Here is a 14,430-nt window from a genome sequence, read left to right on the forward strand (position 1 = left end):
ATGCAGGGCCTATTCACGGAAACACAAAAATTTGTAACTAGCACCAGTTTTGAGATATATACCATAAGTCAAAGTCAGCAAATCGAGTTGGTGTCCTAATTATTTCCCTTGAGCTTCGCATATATTTGCAGTGTAGCAGGAAAATAGCTAGGACACCAATGCATTTTCGCTGCACAGTTTGATGTTTATCTTGAAACTGGTTCTAGGTACAAAATTGGTTCTAACTGAATAGGCCCTGCATGCTAATGGACTCATTTCTGTCATTGTAACTTATGCACTAACATTATTAGCTAAATGGTAATTAACATGATCTTCTCAATTAGCAACTTCTGCTGCACTACTCATGTGGAAAGTAATGTTTGCCAATGAAATGTAAAACCCAGCTGAAGAAACGGAATGCTGGTATCTATGAAAAAATGTTTTTCTTGCCTTTGCTTTGAGTTGTTGACAAATTCGACTTCGCCCTGCTATCTGCTAGCCACCTGGTTAGCTCAGATGGTAGAGCGGCTGCCCCAGAAAGGCAGTGGTCCCAGGTTTGAGTCCCGGACCAGGACGAATTTTTCTTCAACCGTGAAGCTTTTCTTTCGAGGAACCCGTATGGGTTTCCTTTGTAGGAGTTGCTATGATTGGGTGGATGTCTCCTTTTCCCTTAATTAATTACTTCTCTCCACCTTGCAGGTTTCCACAGAATTATTACGCCGAACTCTTGCCTTCGCTTCGAGTTGTTGACAAATTTGACTTCGTCCTCTTAATTCGCTTGCCCAACAAGCTCTGGCATGTTAACTCTTGCCCATTAAGTGCAGCTACAAAGACTACAAGGCATTGATTTTAAGCCACGCTGTTAACATATCACTTTCAACAGATTGAAATGTGCAGAAGAGCTCTCAAAACAATCAGAAACACAACCTCAACAGTACTTGTGCACTTTCTTTCCAAATTAACTCTAACGAAATGTAGGCTCGAATAGCATAAATAACACATGTGACTTACGTGTAAATATGGGGGCACATTTACATGTAGGAGTTAGAAATCTGCAGGCTGGAAAGTTCGCAGACCCTTCACGAACAAGAAGCACAGCGCTGAAAAAACTGTGTGAGGCTGCACCAATTGAGCAGCTTCTGAACATTTTTCTCCCACCAGAGGTTCCCCAGTCCCCCTTACCTTCTTACCGCTCTTTCTCATGAGGTAGTAGACAGAAGAGGAGAAAAGAAGTTGAACAGAAGAGAAAAGTCACTATCTACATGCATGCCCCATTGCTGGTTCCTTCCCTATTAATGCTGCCCGACCCGACTGCCATAGACGATTGAGGGGACCTGCTGCTCTCTCTTCTTTTGCTCCCCAATCCCCTTTCTCCAAAGGCGCTGCACCACATGTGCTCGCTTGTAGCAGAGATCGGCACTTTTTCAACTACCACCACCACTTCTAGAATAGGAGAAATGAAGTCGGCCCCGACTGGTGGATCCTACATGGTTGAGCAGCGGTGTCGGACCAGCATCAAGCCGATGTCTGTGGCCAGCCAAAACTTTCGCGCTTGGCATTAGGCTGCCCTACGCATCCATGCTGGCATTCGTGGCTGAGCCAGTGCCAGTGAGGTCGGCAACATAGATTGGCCTTTTCACGGCCCAAGCTCTTCATGCTGACTTGATTGGCTTTCAACGATCTGCCGAGCACTGATATATGGTCGGCACTTGGCCAATTTTTCTTGGGTATTTAGCATTGATTTTATTCAACAAGCTATGAATTTTAGTGGAAAGAGAACATTTGATAACAATGAAACTAGCATTATATACTTATTTTTGATTAACATGCTACTTCTGCAACTCCTTTGTTTTTCAGTCGCTGATTCCTGATAGGTACTTAAACATCGACAACCTAATCAATTTTGGTTGTTAGCTTTATCCTAATGACCAACGTAGAGTTTACTTGTTTCGTGCTTACTTATTGGCTTGTATCTTTTGTACTAGGTGGTGGTAGGTGACAAGGTGGTGCTGACGCCAGTGAATGCAGGACAACCGCTGCATGCCAGCAACCAAGAGCTGCCTGACAACCCAGGCTGCAAGGAGGCAAGACATATTCTTTAGTCCCATTCTCTGTTGATGCTTGCAGAGGAAGATTGATTTTAGTTACATATGCATTTTACTTGAAAAATGTCTTTATTCTGTACGCAACATAAAAAGGCTATGAGTGTAGCGTACATGGTGTGTTCACAAAATAGGTGTAAGGTAAAGCTTACATACTTTGTGGCATTAACATATATTTCAGAAGACTTTAGAAGTGCTTTTTGAGCTGTTGCTTCTTCTACATCAAGCACATGATTTTTGTATGAAGGGCTTATCAGAACTTGTTCATTCATGAAAATGCATGAGCTGCTATATAAATAATGATGCACCTATTACAAAATGAAAGTAACTTGTCAAGCAGTTTGATTATGCATTGCTGCTATGTTACTTTTCAGGTAAATGCTGTCAACTCCAACACGAGTTGGAAGATATCACTGTTTATGGAACACAAGGAGAATGTGGATGATGTACTCAAAGGGGTATGTGAGCATAATTTATTTTTATTTTTTGTTCTCCACTTATATCATTCGTGCATATATAATGTTTATCATGATTCATCTGCGTGCACCATTTCTTGTGGACATTACTAGTGCATTTGATTCATAATAATTTTGGAAAGTGATATTGCCTTTATAAGCAGAAAAAGTGCACATTATTTACAGTTGAATCTCAATATAATAGACACGGATATAACAAAATAATTAGCATAGTAAAGTAAGCATCAAAGGTCTCTCAGATACCATGCAAGTAATATATGATTATAATGAATATTTGATATAATGAAGGCTTTTTTGTGTCAGATGTGTTTTAGTTATAGTAAAGAGGGTCTATTGTAATTTTTCCAACCTTTGTCTATATTTATTTAATTGGATCTTTAGGTCTGCAATGTGTTTCATACACCAGTGCTAAGGTGAGGTCATGGTGAAGCTCTGTACAAATGTTCATAGCTATATGTGGGCAGCACAACAAAAGAAAAGAGGCTAAGATAATTTACTGGGAAACAGTGCATGTCCTGTCCATTTTCTTTGTCACTCTTCTTTTGTCCTTGTTCTATTGCCCTGCCTTGTATAACTATGAATTAGTTTCTCATCTTTTACTTTTTTTACATCACGCTACCCACACATATATATGAATTTGTGCCAACTTGCTTGCCTTTCAGTCATTGTACATTGTGCAAATGTGGTCATTGCACTTAACATGCTAGCTGACAGTTAATGAAGGAAAATTTCAATTAAGCGCAGGGGATAATGATACAACCGCTGAAGAGTGGCTTGCCTACAGAAGTTGGTCTTCTTACTGAAGCATTACATGCTATGAATTTTTACATTTCTGGCTTGAATATTGTCTGAAAAGTTAACTTTGTTGTAATGGTACAACAAAAAATATGTGCAGAGACCCACACAGACGGTCATGATGGTGTGATGGGGATAAATAATATGATGATGATGCTAATAGCAATTATGTATGCTCGGATGACACAAGGGGGTGAAGGACGTGGACGCAAGCCTTGGCATAACATCTGCTTGTTCCTAATGTCTTCCTGTTTCCTTTGCCTGTGCTGCCTGGCCACGTTTTTTCAGCGTTATATTTTTCTTCACTGGTGCTGGTGGCAGTGAGGCTGTTGTTTGATTGCTGATTATGATAAGAAAGAGGATGACAGAAAAGTAATCATTTATAACAAAATACACTTGCTTGCATGAGCAGCTCAGCATAGTTAAATGCCAATGATGGGTCTGACTGTGCCTCAGCTAGAAACTGTTTCATGTTTTATACGTGGTACTCAAGCTTATTAAATACAGATTTGAGTGTAGTGCTTCTTCATGTGGTTCCCAGAAAAATATTATTTGGCTGATATTGTGTGACACTGTAGGCTCTCATGTATATGGCTCAGCTACTATAGTTTTACATTCTTGTTTATGTTTATAATATAACATTTGCTGAGGTGATCTCTGTCAACAACATTGCCTGCTCAGGCTTTTAGATCAATATGTACATTTGGTCAATGTGTACTAAGTGAATGAATTTTTAACTGCGGCCTTTGGGCAAAGCACATGCTGGTGTACCTAGCGCAAAAATGTAAAGGACGCTCCACTCTGTGTGTGTACTCATGCAGGGAGATGTGGTGCGACTGTTCCATGCGGAGCAGGAGAAGTTCCTGACGATGGATGAGTACCGAAAGAAGCAGTATGTGTTTCTGCGGTCCACGGGACGCACCACTGCAACAGCAGCCACCAGTTCCAAAGCCCTGTGGGAAGTGGAAGTGGTACAGCATGACCCCTGTCGTGGTGGGGCAGGGCATTGGAATAGCCTCTTTCGCCTCAAGCACCTCGCTACGGGCCAGGTTTGTTGGGTGCCTCTTATTGGGATTGCAACTATACATGCAAGGGCAAGCCAGGAAAACTGATGCCTTGATGGGCATTGTCTTCCCGCACACCTAACATAGCGCTCATTGTTGGATGGCACATGATCTGCTGAGTTTCGAATGAATAGCGCAGTTGAATTAGTGAAGAGTGTAGTAGTTTGGAATGTTTGATTAGTACAAGTGCGCACTCCCAGCTGAAGATAAGTAAGTAAGTAAGCAAGTTTATTTTCCAGGTTCAACTGGAGGGTTTTCTGGCAAAAAGCTGCATGAGCAGCTTGACTATGTCCAGAAAACCCTAATCCAGATCCAGATCCAGATGTTCCTAATCATGCCAGCAATGTAACCGCAAGTGTCCAGTGGTGTGCGACACCACATTTATTTATTAGTAAGCTAATTTTTACTGCAATTTATACTGCCCATGGAACTATGTACCTTTACTTCATGTAATAGCCTTATACCTTGCTATTGCTGTGAGTGCTTCGCCTTTTGAGCAAAGCTGCTAAATATTGGCTAAGCATTATTCATGGTTGCCAGTGAGGGTATAGGAGCTAATGTGGACTGTGCATTTATGCAAGCTGGGATAAAAGCTCTTGAAAGTGATCTTCACAGATCATAGTTATTTAATAGAGCATACAGCTGCTTGATGAAACGCTGTTGATTCTGCAACCATAGTTTCGGTATGGCTGAATAGCATTATGGCATGTAATTCACATGTGGCCCATGAATTTTCCCGTGCTATAGTGAAAAATTACAAAATAAAAAAAGTAACAGGCCTGTATGGCACACACACAGCACAGTCACAGCGTAAACTGGAGGAGCGGCTACATGGGAGCTCCATTTTTGGCACCACGCACTACATGTCTCCGAGGCGAAGTATCTTCAGGTAGTTTTTACGAGAACGATCTGAATTGTCTGCCCAGTGTTGATGGTGAGCTCCGGCTTGTCCTGCTCTCTGCACAGCAGTCTGCTGAGCTTGATGTTGCCTGGTTGCAGCCACGCACGTAGCTCTACGAATCACTTCTTCAGGTTCGTCTCTTGTGAGGAGGTGCCATAACGCATACCGATGAGTAAACACAGGTATTTAAACACAGGTATTTTATCCCGTGTCACATCGCATGTCTCCTCATGCACTAGGGCATCTTTACACGGGATTTTTCCGCTGCAGTGGTAGAGTAGCTGACTCCCACGCAGCTGCCCGGGTTCGATCCTGGCGGGAACTGGGTATTCTTTTCTCATTCCCGGCTATAGCTGCTATGGACACCGGACACTGGCGGTGGACACCATCGCCACCCAAAATGGCTGTTGTAATGAGCCCATAACAACTTATGCTGTAAAAGCCTCAGAACTTGTTCCCATGAGTAAACATAGAGAAACAAGTAGAAATGCACAGAGCTTGGCTCTTTGTTCTGTTGTGTGCAATAATGATTGCAAATTACCTACCCAGTGCTCTTCTTTTATTGTCATAGAACTCAGGACAAGCATCTACATAAATAAGCACTTGAAAATTTCATTTTCACCTTTTCAGGGAAAGGTGAAAACACCTTGCACCCTGCTGTTTATGCTGTGTGCCTCTGCCTTGAATGCGAGTGACCTTCCATATCTTCTTTGCCATGCACAGCGATTGCTCGCTAATCTCAAAAGCAGTATCATCGTCGCGGTTCGACCGAAGCAGGGCACGTGCTACTGTGTGCCCAGTTTGGTCGCGCTTCCATGTTTTTGCACTTCGCGTGTGCCCTAGCTCTTTTTACCATGACCAGGTTCAAGGTGTTCATTATAACAGTGTGGCGATCTAAAAAATGTGTTATATCTGGAAGCAGTTTCAATAAGCAAGCTTGGAAAAATTGCTAATGCACTGAAATGTGGTTGTTATAACCGATAGATCATTATATCTGGAATCGTTATAAGGTCTGACTGTATTAATAGAGACTTTCCATCTCCATTTGCAGCATGGTTTTAGATTGTCGTCAGTGCAGCTTTCTGGTAAAGATCATTGTCATCATGTTGTTATGCCAGAGGTAAAATAAAATTCAATGTGCACTTATAGTTATCTCTATATGGATGAATGTGAAAGCATTGTGACCACCGCGCAATGCCTATGCTCTTTTACACGTTGAGGTCAAGGGTTTGACTCCTAACAAAGGTTGTGGGTTTGAATGCCTTAATTAACGTTGAATTCCAATGGCGGAGTCGGAGCAGCCGACGCACTCCGCAAGCGAGCACTCGACTCTGGCGCAGAGCAACGCCTCCAGATCCGCGATTGGAACACAACCTGCGCCTCCGGAGCAAGGCGGAAGCGGAAGTTCTATCACCGAGTTACCCAGGATACCTTGCGTGTTGTCATTTCCTTCCGCTGTTTGCTCCCAGCACTGCCGTACCAGTCACTTGTCTTTTCAGTGCCGTTCACCTGTTGTTTTTGTAAAAGTGCGGAATGGATATCTCGCCAAGCGTGCAGCAGCCTTTGCTTCCTCGCGAGTCGTGACCGGTGGCGCCTCCCAGCAGACAAACATGGTAAAGGAAATACGTCACGCAGAGTTCCGGTCCACTCCGCCGATTTTGGCGGAGCATCTTTTTCTGCTCCACGGACCGACTCCCGCTCTGAATCCCCTTTGACTCTCTCATTGAAACACCTTACTCCCGCCCTCACTCTGCCATTGGAACAAACTTGCTCCGAAACGAGCAGAAAAACTTGCTCCGACTCTGCCATTGGAATTCAACATAACTGTGCCTTAATTACCTTCACTTTAATGAATATCAAAGGTAGTGGGTTCGACTCCCTCCAGTGGTCGTAGGTTCGACTCCCACCAAAGGTTGTGGGTTCAAGTGCTTTAATTAACTCCGTCTTAATTAACTGTGTTTTAATTAATTCCACCTTATTTAACACTAAAAGTCATGGGTTTGACTTCCACCAAAGGTAGAGGGTTCGTAGCCTTAATTAACACCGAGGGTCGTGGGTTCAATTCCCACCAGAGGCTGATGGTTTTTAGCCTTTTTGTACCATTCTGTGGTCACACCTACGTCAATGATGATGATGTGGTCACACCTACGTCAACAACTACGCCGGATTTTCTGCCTCATGAGCCATATAATGCTTTTGCATTAATAAAGGGATAGAAGGAAAGAAGGTGCCTTCGCACACATTTTATGAAGAGGTCCCCCCGACAGTTTTCGAACTTTAGGGCCTCCGGATTTAATACTAATACTGTGTTCTCCCTGTAATGAGTTGCTGAATAAACTTGAACCTGGGCTTTAAACTTCTGAAAATTGATGTTCTTATCAAGTGCACCACCTGCATATTGACTAAGTTTACGCACCAAGAGCAGCTTTATATCTAGTTAAAGGGCCCCTGAAACAGTTCGGACAAATTTTGTAGATGCGTAGAATACAGCTACAGTTAACCATTCGCACCACAATTCGTTTGAAGCGTCTCATATTAAAGAGTTACGCACGATTACAAGTTACCCTCCTCAACAGCCATGCATTTTCTCCTCAACTCACTCGCCGAGTGATCGTGGCTAAGCTCCGCCTTCACTGGCTCTGCGTCATGATGGCGCATCGTGTCGTCTACTTCCGGTTGTCTAGGGGTAAGCGCGAAGCCTCCCCAACCTTTCCACCAGCTGCTTGGCAGTCGACCCCCAGCGAGAGCTGTCGAAGCCGGGAGCAGTGAAGAGTTATGAGCTTTCGATCCCAGCACCGAGTGTGTCCGGTATCCGGTAAGCACAGGCGAGATGGGCATTTCAACCAGAGGCATAGCCAAAGGGGGGAGGGGGGGGGGTGCTCATGGGGCTTCAGTCTCCCTCCGAAATTTTTTCATTCTGTGATGCGCCGTCAACGAAAACAACTTCCGGCGCCAAAAATCGTGCTGGTTTTTGTCTAGAATGTCCTTTTCACGCTCAAAAAGACATTTCAGCGCGAACATTGCGAAATCAGGCTGGATTTCGTGGCAACGCTCATGCATGAGGAGTCGCATATCGTAATGCAAGGAGCCCCATGCAAGCACAAAATTTCAAGGGCGTTTTGATAGTGAACGGGCTCGTTGCGGCATCTCGTGGAGGCCGCAGAATCTACAGAGCGTATGGATTTCAATTCTGAAACTTTATGGGTATAAAGTTCTCATAAGCTTTTGATGCGAAAGGTGCATTAACATTTTCAAAGTCGTGCTTTAGATTTTCAATTCCGAAACTTTGTGGGTTTAATGTTGAACATTTGATGCCAAAGGTGCATTGACTTTTCTAAAGTCAAACATTGGACTGTACAATGATACAAGCCAAATCAACACACTATCAGACAAATTGACAAAGTACGTAGCAAGGTCCGATGGGATGAAGCATTGTAGTGATTCATTTGTGGCGTTGCAAATGAGAGAAAGGCAGGGAGTGCATTTCGATGGGGGCAAAATGCGAAAACACCCATGTGCTTAGATTTAGGTGCACGTTAAAGAACCCCAGGTGGTCAAAATTTCCGGAGTCCTCCACTACGGCGTGCCTCATAATCAGAAAGTGGTTTTGGCACGTAAAACCCCAAATATTATTATTATTAAAGGCAGGGAGGTTAACAAAGTTTCATTGAAATGTTTCTCCTCTACTTGGTCATTTCATGGCCTTTACATTTTTCAAATCAGCGCCATGCACTGCTTTGCTGGTTTCAAACTGATGTAGTTCTAAAGTTCGCGTGATAGTTCCTTTACTTATTAATAAAATAGACAGAAAACATGGAAGCGTTGATATCAGTTATTTCGGCCACGTTCAAGAATTTGTTTGCAGCATCTTTGGCAATGGCAATGCAGTTATTATTAATGTATTTGATCCCTCGACAAATTATATAAGGAGGAGGCTGAGCTGCAATGTGAGCCCCCCCTTGAACGAAATTTCTGGCTATGCTACTGGTTTCAGCGGATGGGTGAAGGCATAAACTCAAGCTGGTAGAGTTTTAGCATAGACATACGTGAGCGGCCTGATCAGTCTGCATGGTCCAGCCACTTGGTGGCGCAGAGCTTGACCAGCCAAACAAAGAGCTAATATTGCTCTAACAAAGTGTAAAACATTTCAAACATTTACAAAAACATTGTGTTCACAATTACGCTTTTGAGAAAAATTTATACCAGCAGCAAAGTAGAATACACTTCGTTACAGCTACTGTGTTTGGTTAAGCTCTTGCCACCAGGTGGCTGCACTGTGCAGACCATTCACATTTGCTCTGCTCTTCCCGTAAAACGGCACGGTCAAATGGCCAGGTCCAGTCCGCTTGCGCTTGTGTTTACCCTAATACTGGACACGTGAAACACTATTGTGGTAGTAATTCTCCAGCATAAAGTGATGGCCACAAACGTGTAAATCCTGGCGCCGATTGGATAGCAACAGTCCGATGCGCTGCAGTCACTCCGCTTGTCTGCTGCCTTGCAGAGGGCCGCGATGTTGCAGCTTGACATATTGCCAGTAGCTACGTTTGCGGCCCACAATGTAGCAAGGGTGAATCATGGTGCTTGTGAAAATGAAGATTGAGATCGACACTGACCCGGAGCTCTCGTCAACATGGAGAAGGTTGTGATACAAGCAGACGACACTTGCTTTGTGTCGGAAGTGCTCAAGTGTAGTGAGAAATTGTCCTTGGGCATTCTCTTTCTGTTACTTTCTTTTTATAGAAACAAATTAACATTCCAACTATTATGAACAACATTTGTTCACCGTAAAGTTAGAAAAATTATCGATGACGCACCCTGGGCAGCAGTTCGAATAGCTCACCATACTGGCGTCATTAGGGCAACTTGCATCAAATGGTCGAGGGCGGCTGAAAATTCAGCCAAGTGACGTGCTGCGATTGGTAGCGATGTACGTTTTTAAAACTTTATAATAAATTACAGGCTTTACATGGAGCACTTAAATGCACCAATTAACCATCACAAGGACCTACCTTAACGACTCAGTATACTTGTACAAAATCGTCAAAATCATTTCAGGGTCTAAAATTTTTAATAAGAAATCGATAGGCTAAGAACTGTGCGCTTAAGTTCATGCGGGGGTGTGACATCATGTGTTGCAGTATCTAGCTGCTGAGGTGGATGAAGACCCGACCCCTGACCCAACACGGGCCAAGCTGCGGGGCCCACCAGGGAGCCCTGTGTACTGCCTTGTAGCTGTGCCACAGAGTAGCGACATTGCCTCCATCTTTGAGCTGGATGCGACCACACTCTCCCGTGCTGATGACCTGGTGCCCCAGTCTTCCTATGTGCGCTTGCGCCACTTGTGCACCAACACCTGGGTGCACAGCACTGCCATCCCTATTGACCGAGATGAAGAACGACCTGTTATGTGGCGCTTGGGATGTGCGCCGGCGAAAGAGGATCGGGAGGCCTTTGCAGTGGTGCCAGTGTCAGCATCTGAAGTGCGGGACCTCGACTTCGCCAATGACGCTTGCCAGGTGGGTGCTATTGTGCAAGGCTTGAAGCCCTGCAATTAACGGTGTGCCAATGTTCGAAAATTTCGAATATCATCCAATAGTAATATGTAATAGTCATATTCGATTCGAAAACCAGGTATTTGAAAATTTTTGAATATTCAATTGGGATACAAATGTTCTAAACAAATTGGTTATATATTGCTGGCTGTGTGGGAGCAAACACGTTACCTAGCATTTTTTTCTATCTAATCTAAGAATATGTTCTGATATTGTGCTGAATTTCATGATTTCTTGCAGCCCCGCAGGGGCATCTGCATGAGCAGGCCTTTGGTGCGTTGCGACACCACGTACACCATGCACATGACGGTTAGACCCTCCCGTATGTAGCCGTGCGTGGCTTAGCTGTCTCTGCGAAAGGGGGAATCTTGGGGGGGTTGAGCCGATGCCGGGTGTTCGGACCTTCAAACCTCCCTGGCGGAGGCAACACATCTCTTTGGCCTCGGCTTCACATAGACGGCACCTCCAGACTGACCCACCTGGAGGAAACTGGCAGTCACCTTTTCCTGTCTCTCTCCCACTTTTTGCACTTTCCTATCTTCTTCTCTCTTCCATTTAGTTCCTTTCTCCTTGGCGGCAAGAGTTAACCTTGTGTGGCTATCCAACCTTGGGTAATCCATATTTGGTTATAGTGGCGGCGTACGACTGGCGTCATGCAGGCTTGATTGCAAGCTCTGCTGCGTCCCCCCATTGGGCTCTGTGGTGAGCAATCGGTGCTGTTGCCAAATTTTTTATGTTTGTTCCTGGAAACTTCCTTACCCCCATTACCTAATTGCCCTCTTAAACGAGGGCGCACCAACATCTTTCAGTTTTCAGGCAACCGAACACATAACTTTCCCCGCTATCACATCGTTCACTTTGATCAAGCTGGAAAGACAGTGAGGATGATCTCCTCGTTTCTTGTCTCGAAATTTCTGGCTGAAGTCCTTGGACCAGGGTACAAAGCATTGAAAATGGCAAGCGGTGATCTGCTACAGGAGCTCCGCGATCAGAAACAGCATGAAAAACTAGCTAATCTAGTGTCCCTCATGGATGTTCCAGTGACAGTTGCCCCACACCGTACCATGAATACCAACTGCATCGTCGTCTCTGATGCCGATTTGTTGGAGCTACTAGTATCTGAAGCTGAACTCCTGGAGGGCTGGATTGATCAGAACGTTATCAGTGTCAAACGAATTAAGATGAGGCGGGATGGAAAGGAAATTCAGACCAAACACCTTATACTTACTTTCGGTTCTAGTGTTTTGCCCGAGACCATCGAGGCTGGGTCCCTCAAGATTGATGTTAGGCTGTATGTGCCAAATCCCCACAGATGCTTCAAGTGTCAAAGGTTTGGCCACAGTTCACAGAACTGTTGAGTCTGGCTGACTTTTGCCAAGTGTAGTGATAATAAACACTCCTCTGAAACATGCCAGAACACTCCACACTGTGTCAACTGTGATGGCAAGCATGCCGCATACTCGTTGTTCTCCCCGTCTTGGAAAAAAGAAAAAGAAATCATCACAATCAAAGTAAGGTAAAATATAATGTTTAAGGAGGCTCGCAGGTGGGTGTCATACCTGCCAGCAAACAGCTTTGCCGAAGTGGTGCGTCAAGGGGTGGTGCCACAACGGCTCCCGGCGACTGTCCGGCCCACACGCAGTGAGCCGGTGGTGACACCATCTGCCCCCTTGGCAGCTGCAGCTAGCGCTGCTCCGCCACCCCAGCAGAACGGGCCATCGACCTCCAGGCTGGTGGCCTCAAAGGGCTCTTCCAAAGTGTCGAGGCCTTCAGGTCAAGCACAGAGCTCGGAAGAGCGCATGTCCAGCGCCTCGCTAGAGGCAATGGACACAACCACCAGCCAGACGGTGTCACCAGCGCCTAGGGAGCGGCGAGGCTCTCGCGGTCGCTCCAGAAAAGACAAAGCTCGTGTCGCGATACCTGGCAAGGGCCCATTAGCTAATCTTTGTCTCCTAAACACACAGCACACAACACATTTATCAATAGGGAGACACAAATACTACAATGGAACGTTAGAGGACTAATCATAACCTTCATGATATTAGAGAACTCCTACACAAACATAATCCAAAGTTGCTGTACCTTCAAGAGACGCATCTAACATGCACACAAACAAACTTCCTTCGTCGGTACTCCATCTTCCGAAAGGACCGTGACGAGGCTAACGCCTCGTGTGGCGGTGTAGCAATCCTTGCAGACAAGTCTGTAGCTTGTCGTCACATAGCCTTACAGACACCACTTGAGGCAGTGTCAGTTAGAGGGGTTCCTTTCAATAAGTTGGTAACTGTTTGTTCTATATATGTATACATCCCCAAGCTATCACCTCCAAAAAACAGATTTCTGTAAACTCGTAAATCAACTTCCGGAACCCTACATACTTGTGGGTGATTTTAACGCCCACAACACTTTATGGAGAGATGGCGATGCGACACAAGAGGCCGACTCATTGAAAATTTTGTTCTTACATCTGGTGCCTGCCTGTTTAATAAGGAGGAACCAACCTATTATATCATCCAACACAACTCATATTCATTGATACGTCTAGCAATGGGCTTTGCTTCTCTTCTGCCTCATCTGGAATGGAATATCAACAATAATCCTTTGGTAGCGACCGCTTCCCTGTAACTTTGAACTTAATAACGCAATACGACAACCCTCCCCCTGTTCCTTTTTGGAAATTAGCATCGGCGGACTGGGAGAATTTTAAAGAACCATCTTATAGACATTTTATAAATGATTTTACTATAGATGATGCTGTTGCATAAGTTACTGCTTTTATTGTTGATGCAGCTGAAAAGCTTATCACGCAATTGAAAGGTGATTCACTTACAAGAAATGTTCCCTGGTGAAACGAAGACTTAGAGAGGTGCGAAAGAGGCAGAACAAGGCATGGGGCGTATTTTGCAGATCGCCAAATGCAGAAAATCTAATTCAGTTTAAACAAATTAAATCACAAGAAAGGCAGACGTGATGTCAGGCAAAGAGAGAATGCTGGGTGAGGTTCCTCTTGGGTATTAATTCGTACACGCAGGACGCGAAAGTGTGGAATGGCTTAAGAAAGCTAAAAGGGCAGCTAATCCATCCGTTGCCTGTGGGGGACCAGCAAGGGAATACCTTGCAAAACCAGGCAGACTTTCTTGGGGAGCACTTTGAGCGTATGTCGAGCTCAATTCATTATTCTCAATCCTTCCTCAAATACAAACAAGTAGAAGAACTTAAACTGGTCTTGCGTAAATGCAGACAGAACGAACCGTACAACCGGCCTTTCAGTATTGCTGAGTTGAGAGCTGCATTGATCGCATGCAAGAGCTTTGCACCGGGACCTGACAGAGTCATGTTTGACATGATCAAAAACTTATGTACTGACACACAAGTTACACTACTCGCACATTTCAACACTATTTGGGCTGCCAGATACCTTCCATCCACATGGAAAGAAGCGATTGTGGTCCCTGTTTTGAAGCAGGGTAAAGGCCCTTTCTTGATGGCAAGTTATTGCCTGATAGCTCTTATGAGTTGCCTGTGTGAGCTTTTTGAAGAAATGATTAATCGTAGATT

General features: G+C 44.6%; 1 protein-coding gene across 2 annotated transcripts in view; it reads left to right on the forward strand.

Annotated features, from left to right (window-relative positions):
• Positions 1-14,430, forward strand: part of Itpr (Inositol 1,4,5,-trisphosphate receptor) — a 174,015-nt gene that overhangs the window by 5,594 nt on the left and 153,991 nt on the right. For both annotated transcript variants that reach the window (XM_075696968.1, XM_075696969.1), the window contains exons 5-8: positions 1,965-2,063; positions 2,456-2,539; positions 4,174-4,401; positions 10,459-10,836. In XM_075696968.1, coding sequence (XP_075553083.1) covers positions 1,965-2,063; positions 2,456-2,539; positions 4,174-4,401; positions 10,459-10,836 — 789 coding nt within the window. The remainder of the gene's footprint in view (positions 1-1,964; positions 2,064-2,455; positions 2,540-4,173; positions 4,402-10,458; positions 10,837-14,430) is intronic.

Source organism: Dermacentor variabilis, chromosome 6, assembly GCF_050947875.1.
Source record: "Dermacentor variabilis isolate Ectoservices chromosome 6, ASM5094787v1, whole genome shotgun sequence".
NCBI classification, from domain to species: Eukaryota; Metazoa; Arthropoda; class Arachnida; order Ixodida; family Ixodidae; genus Dermacentor; species Dermacentor variabilis.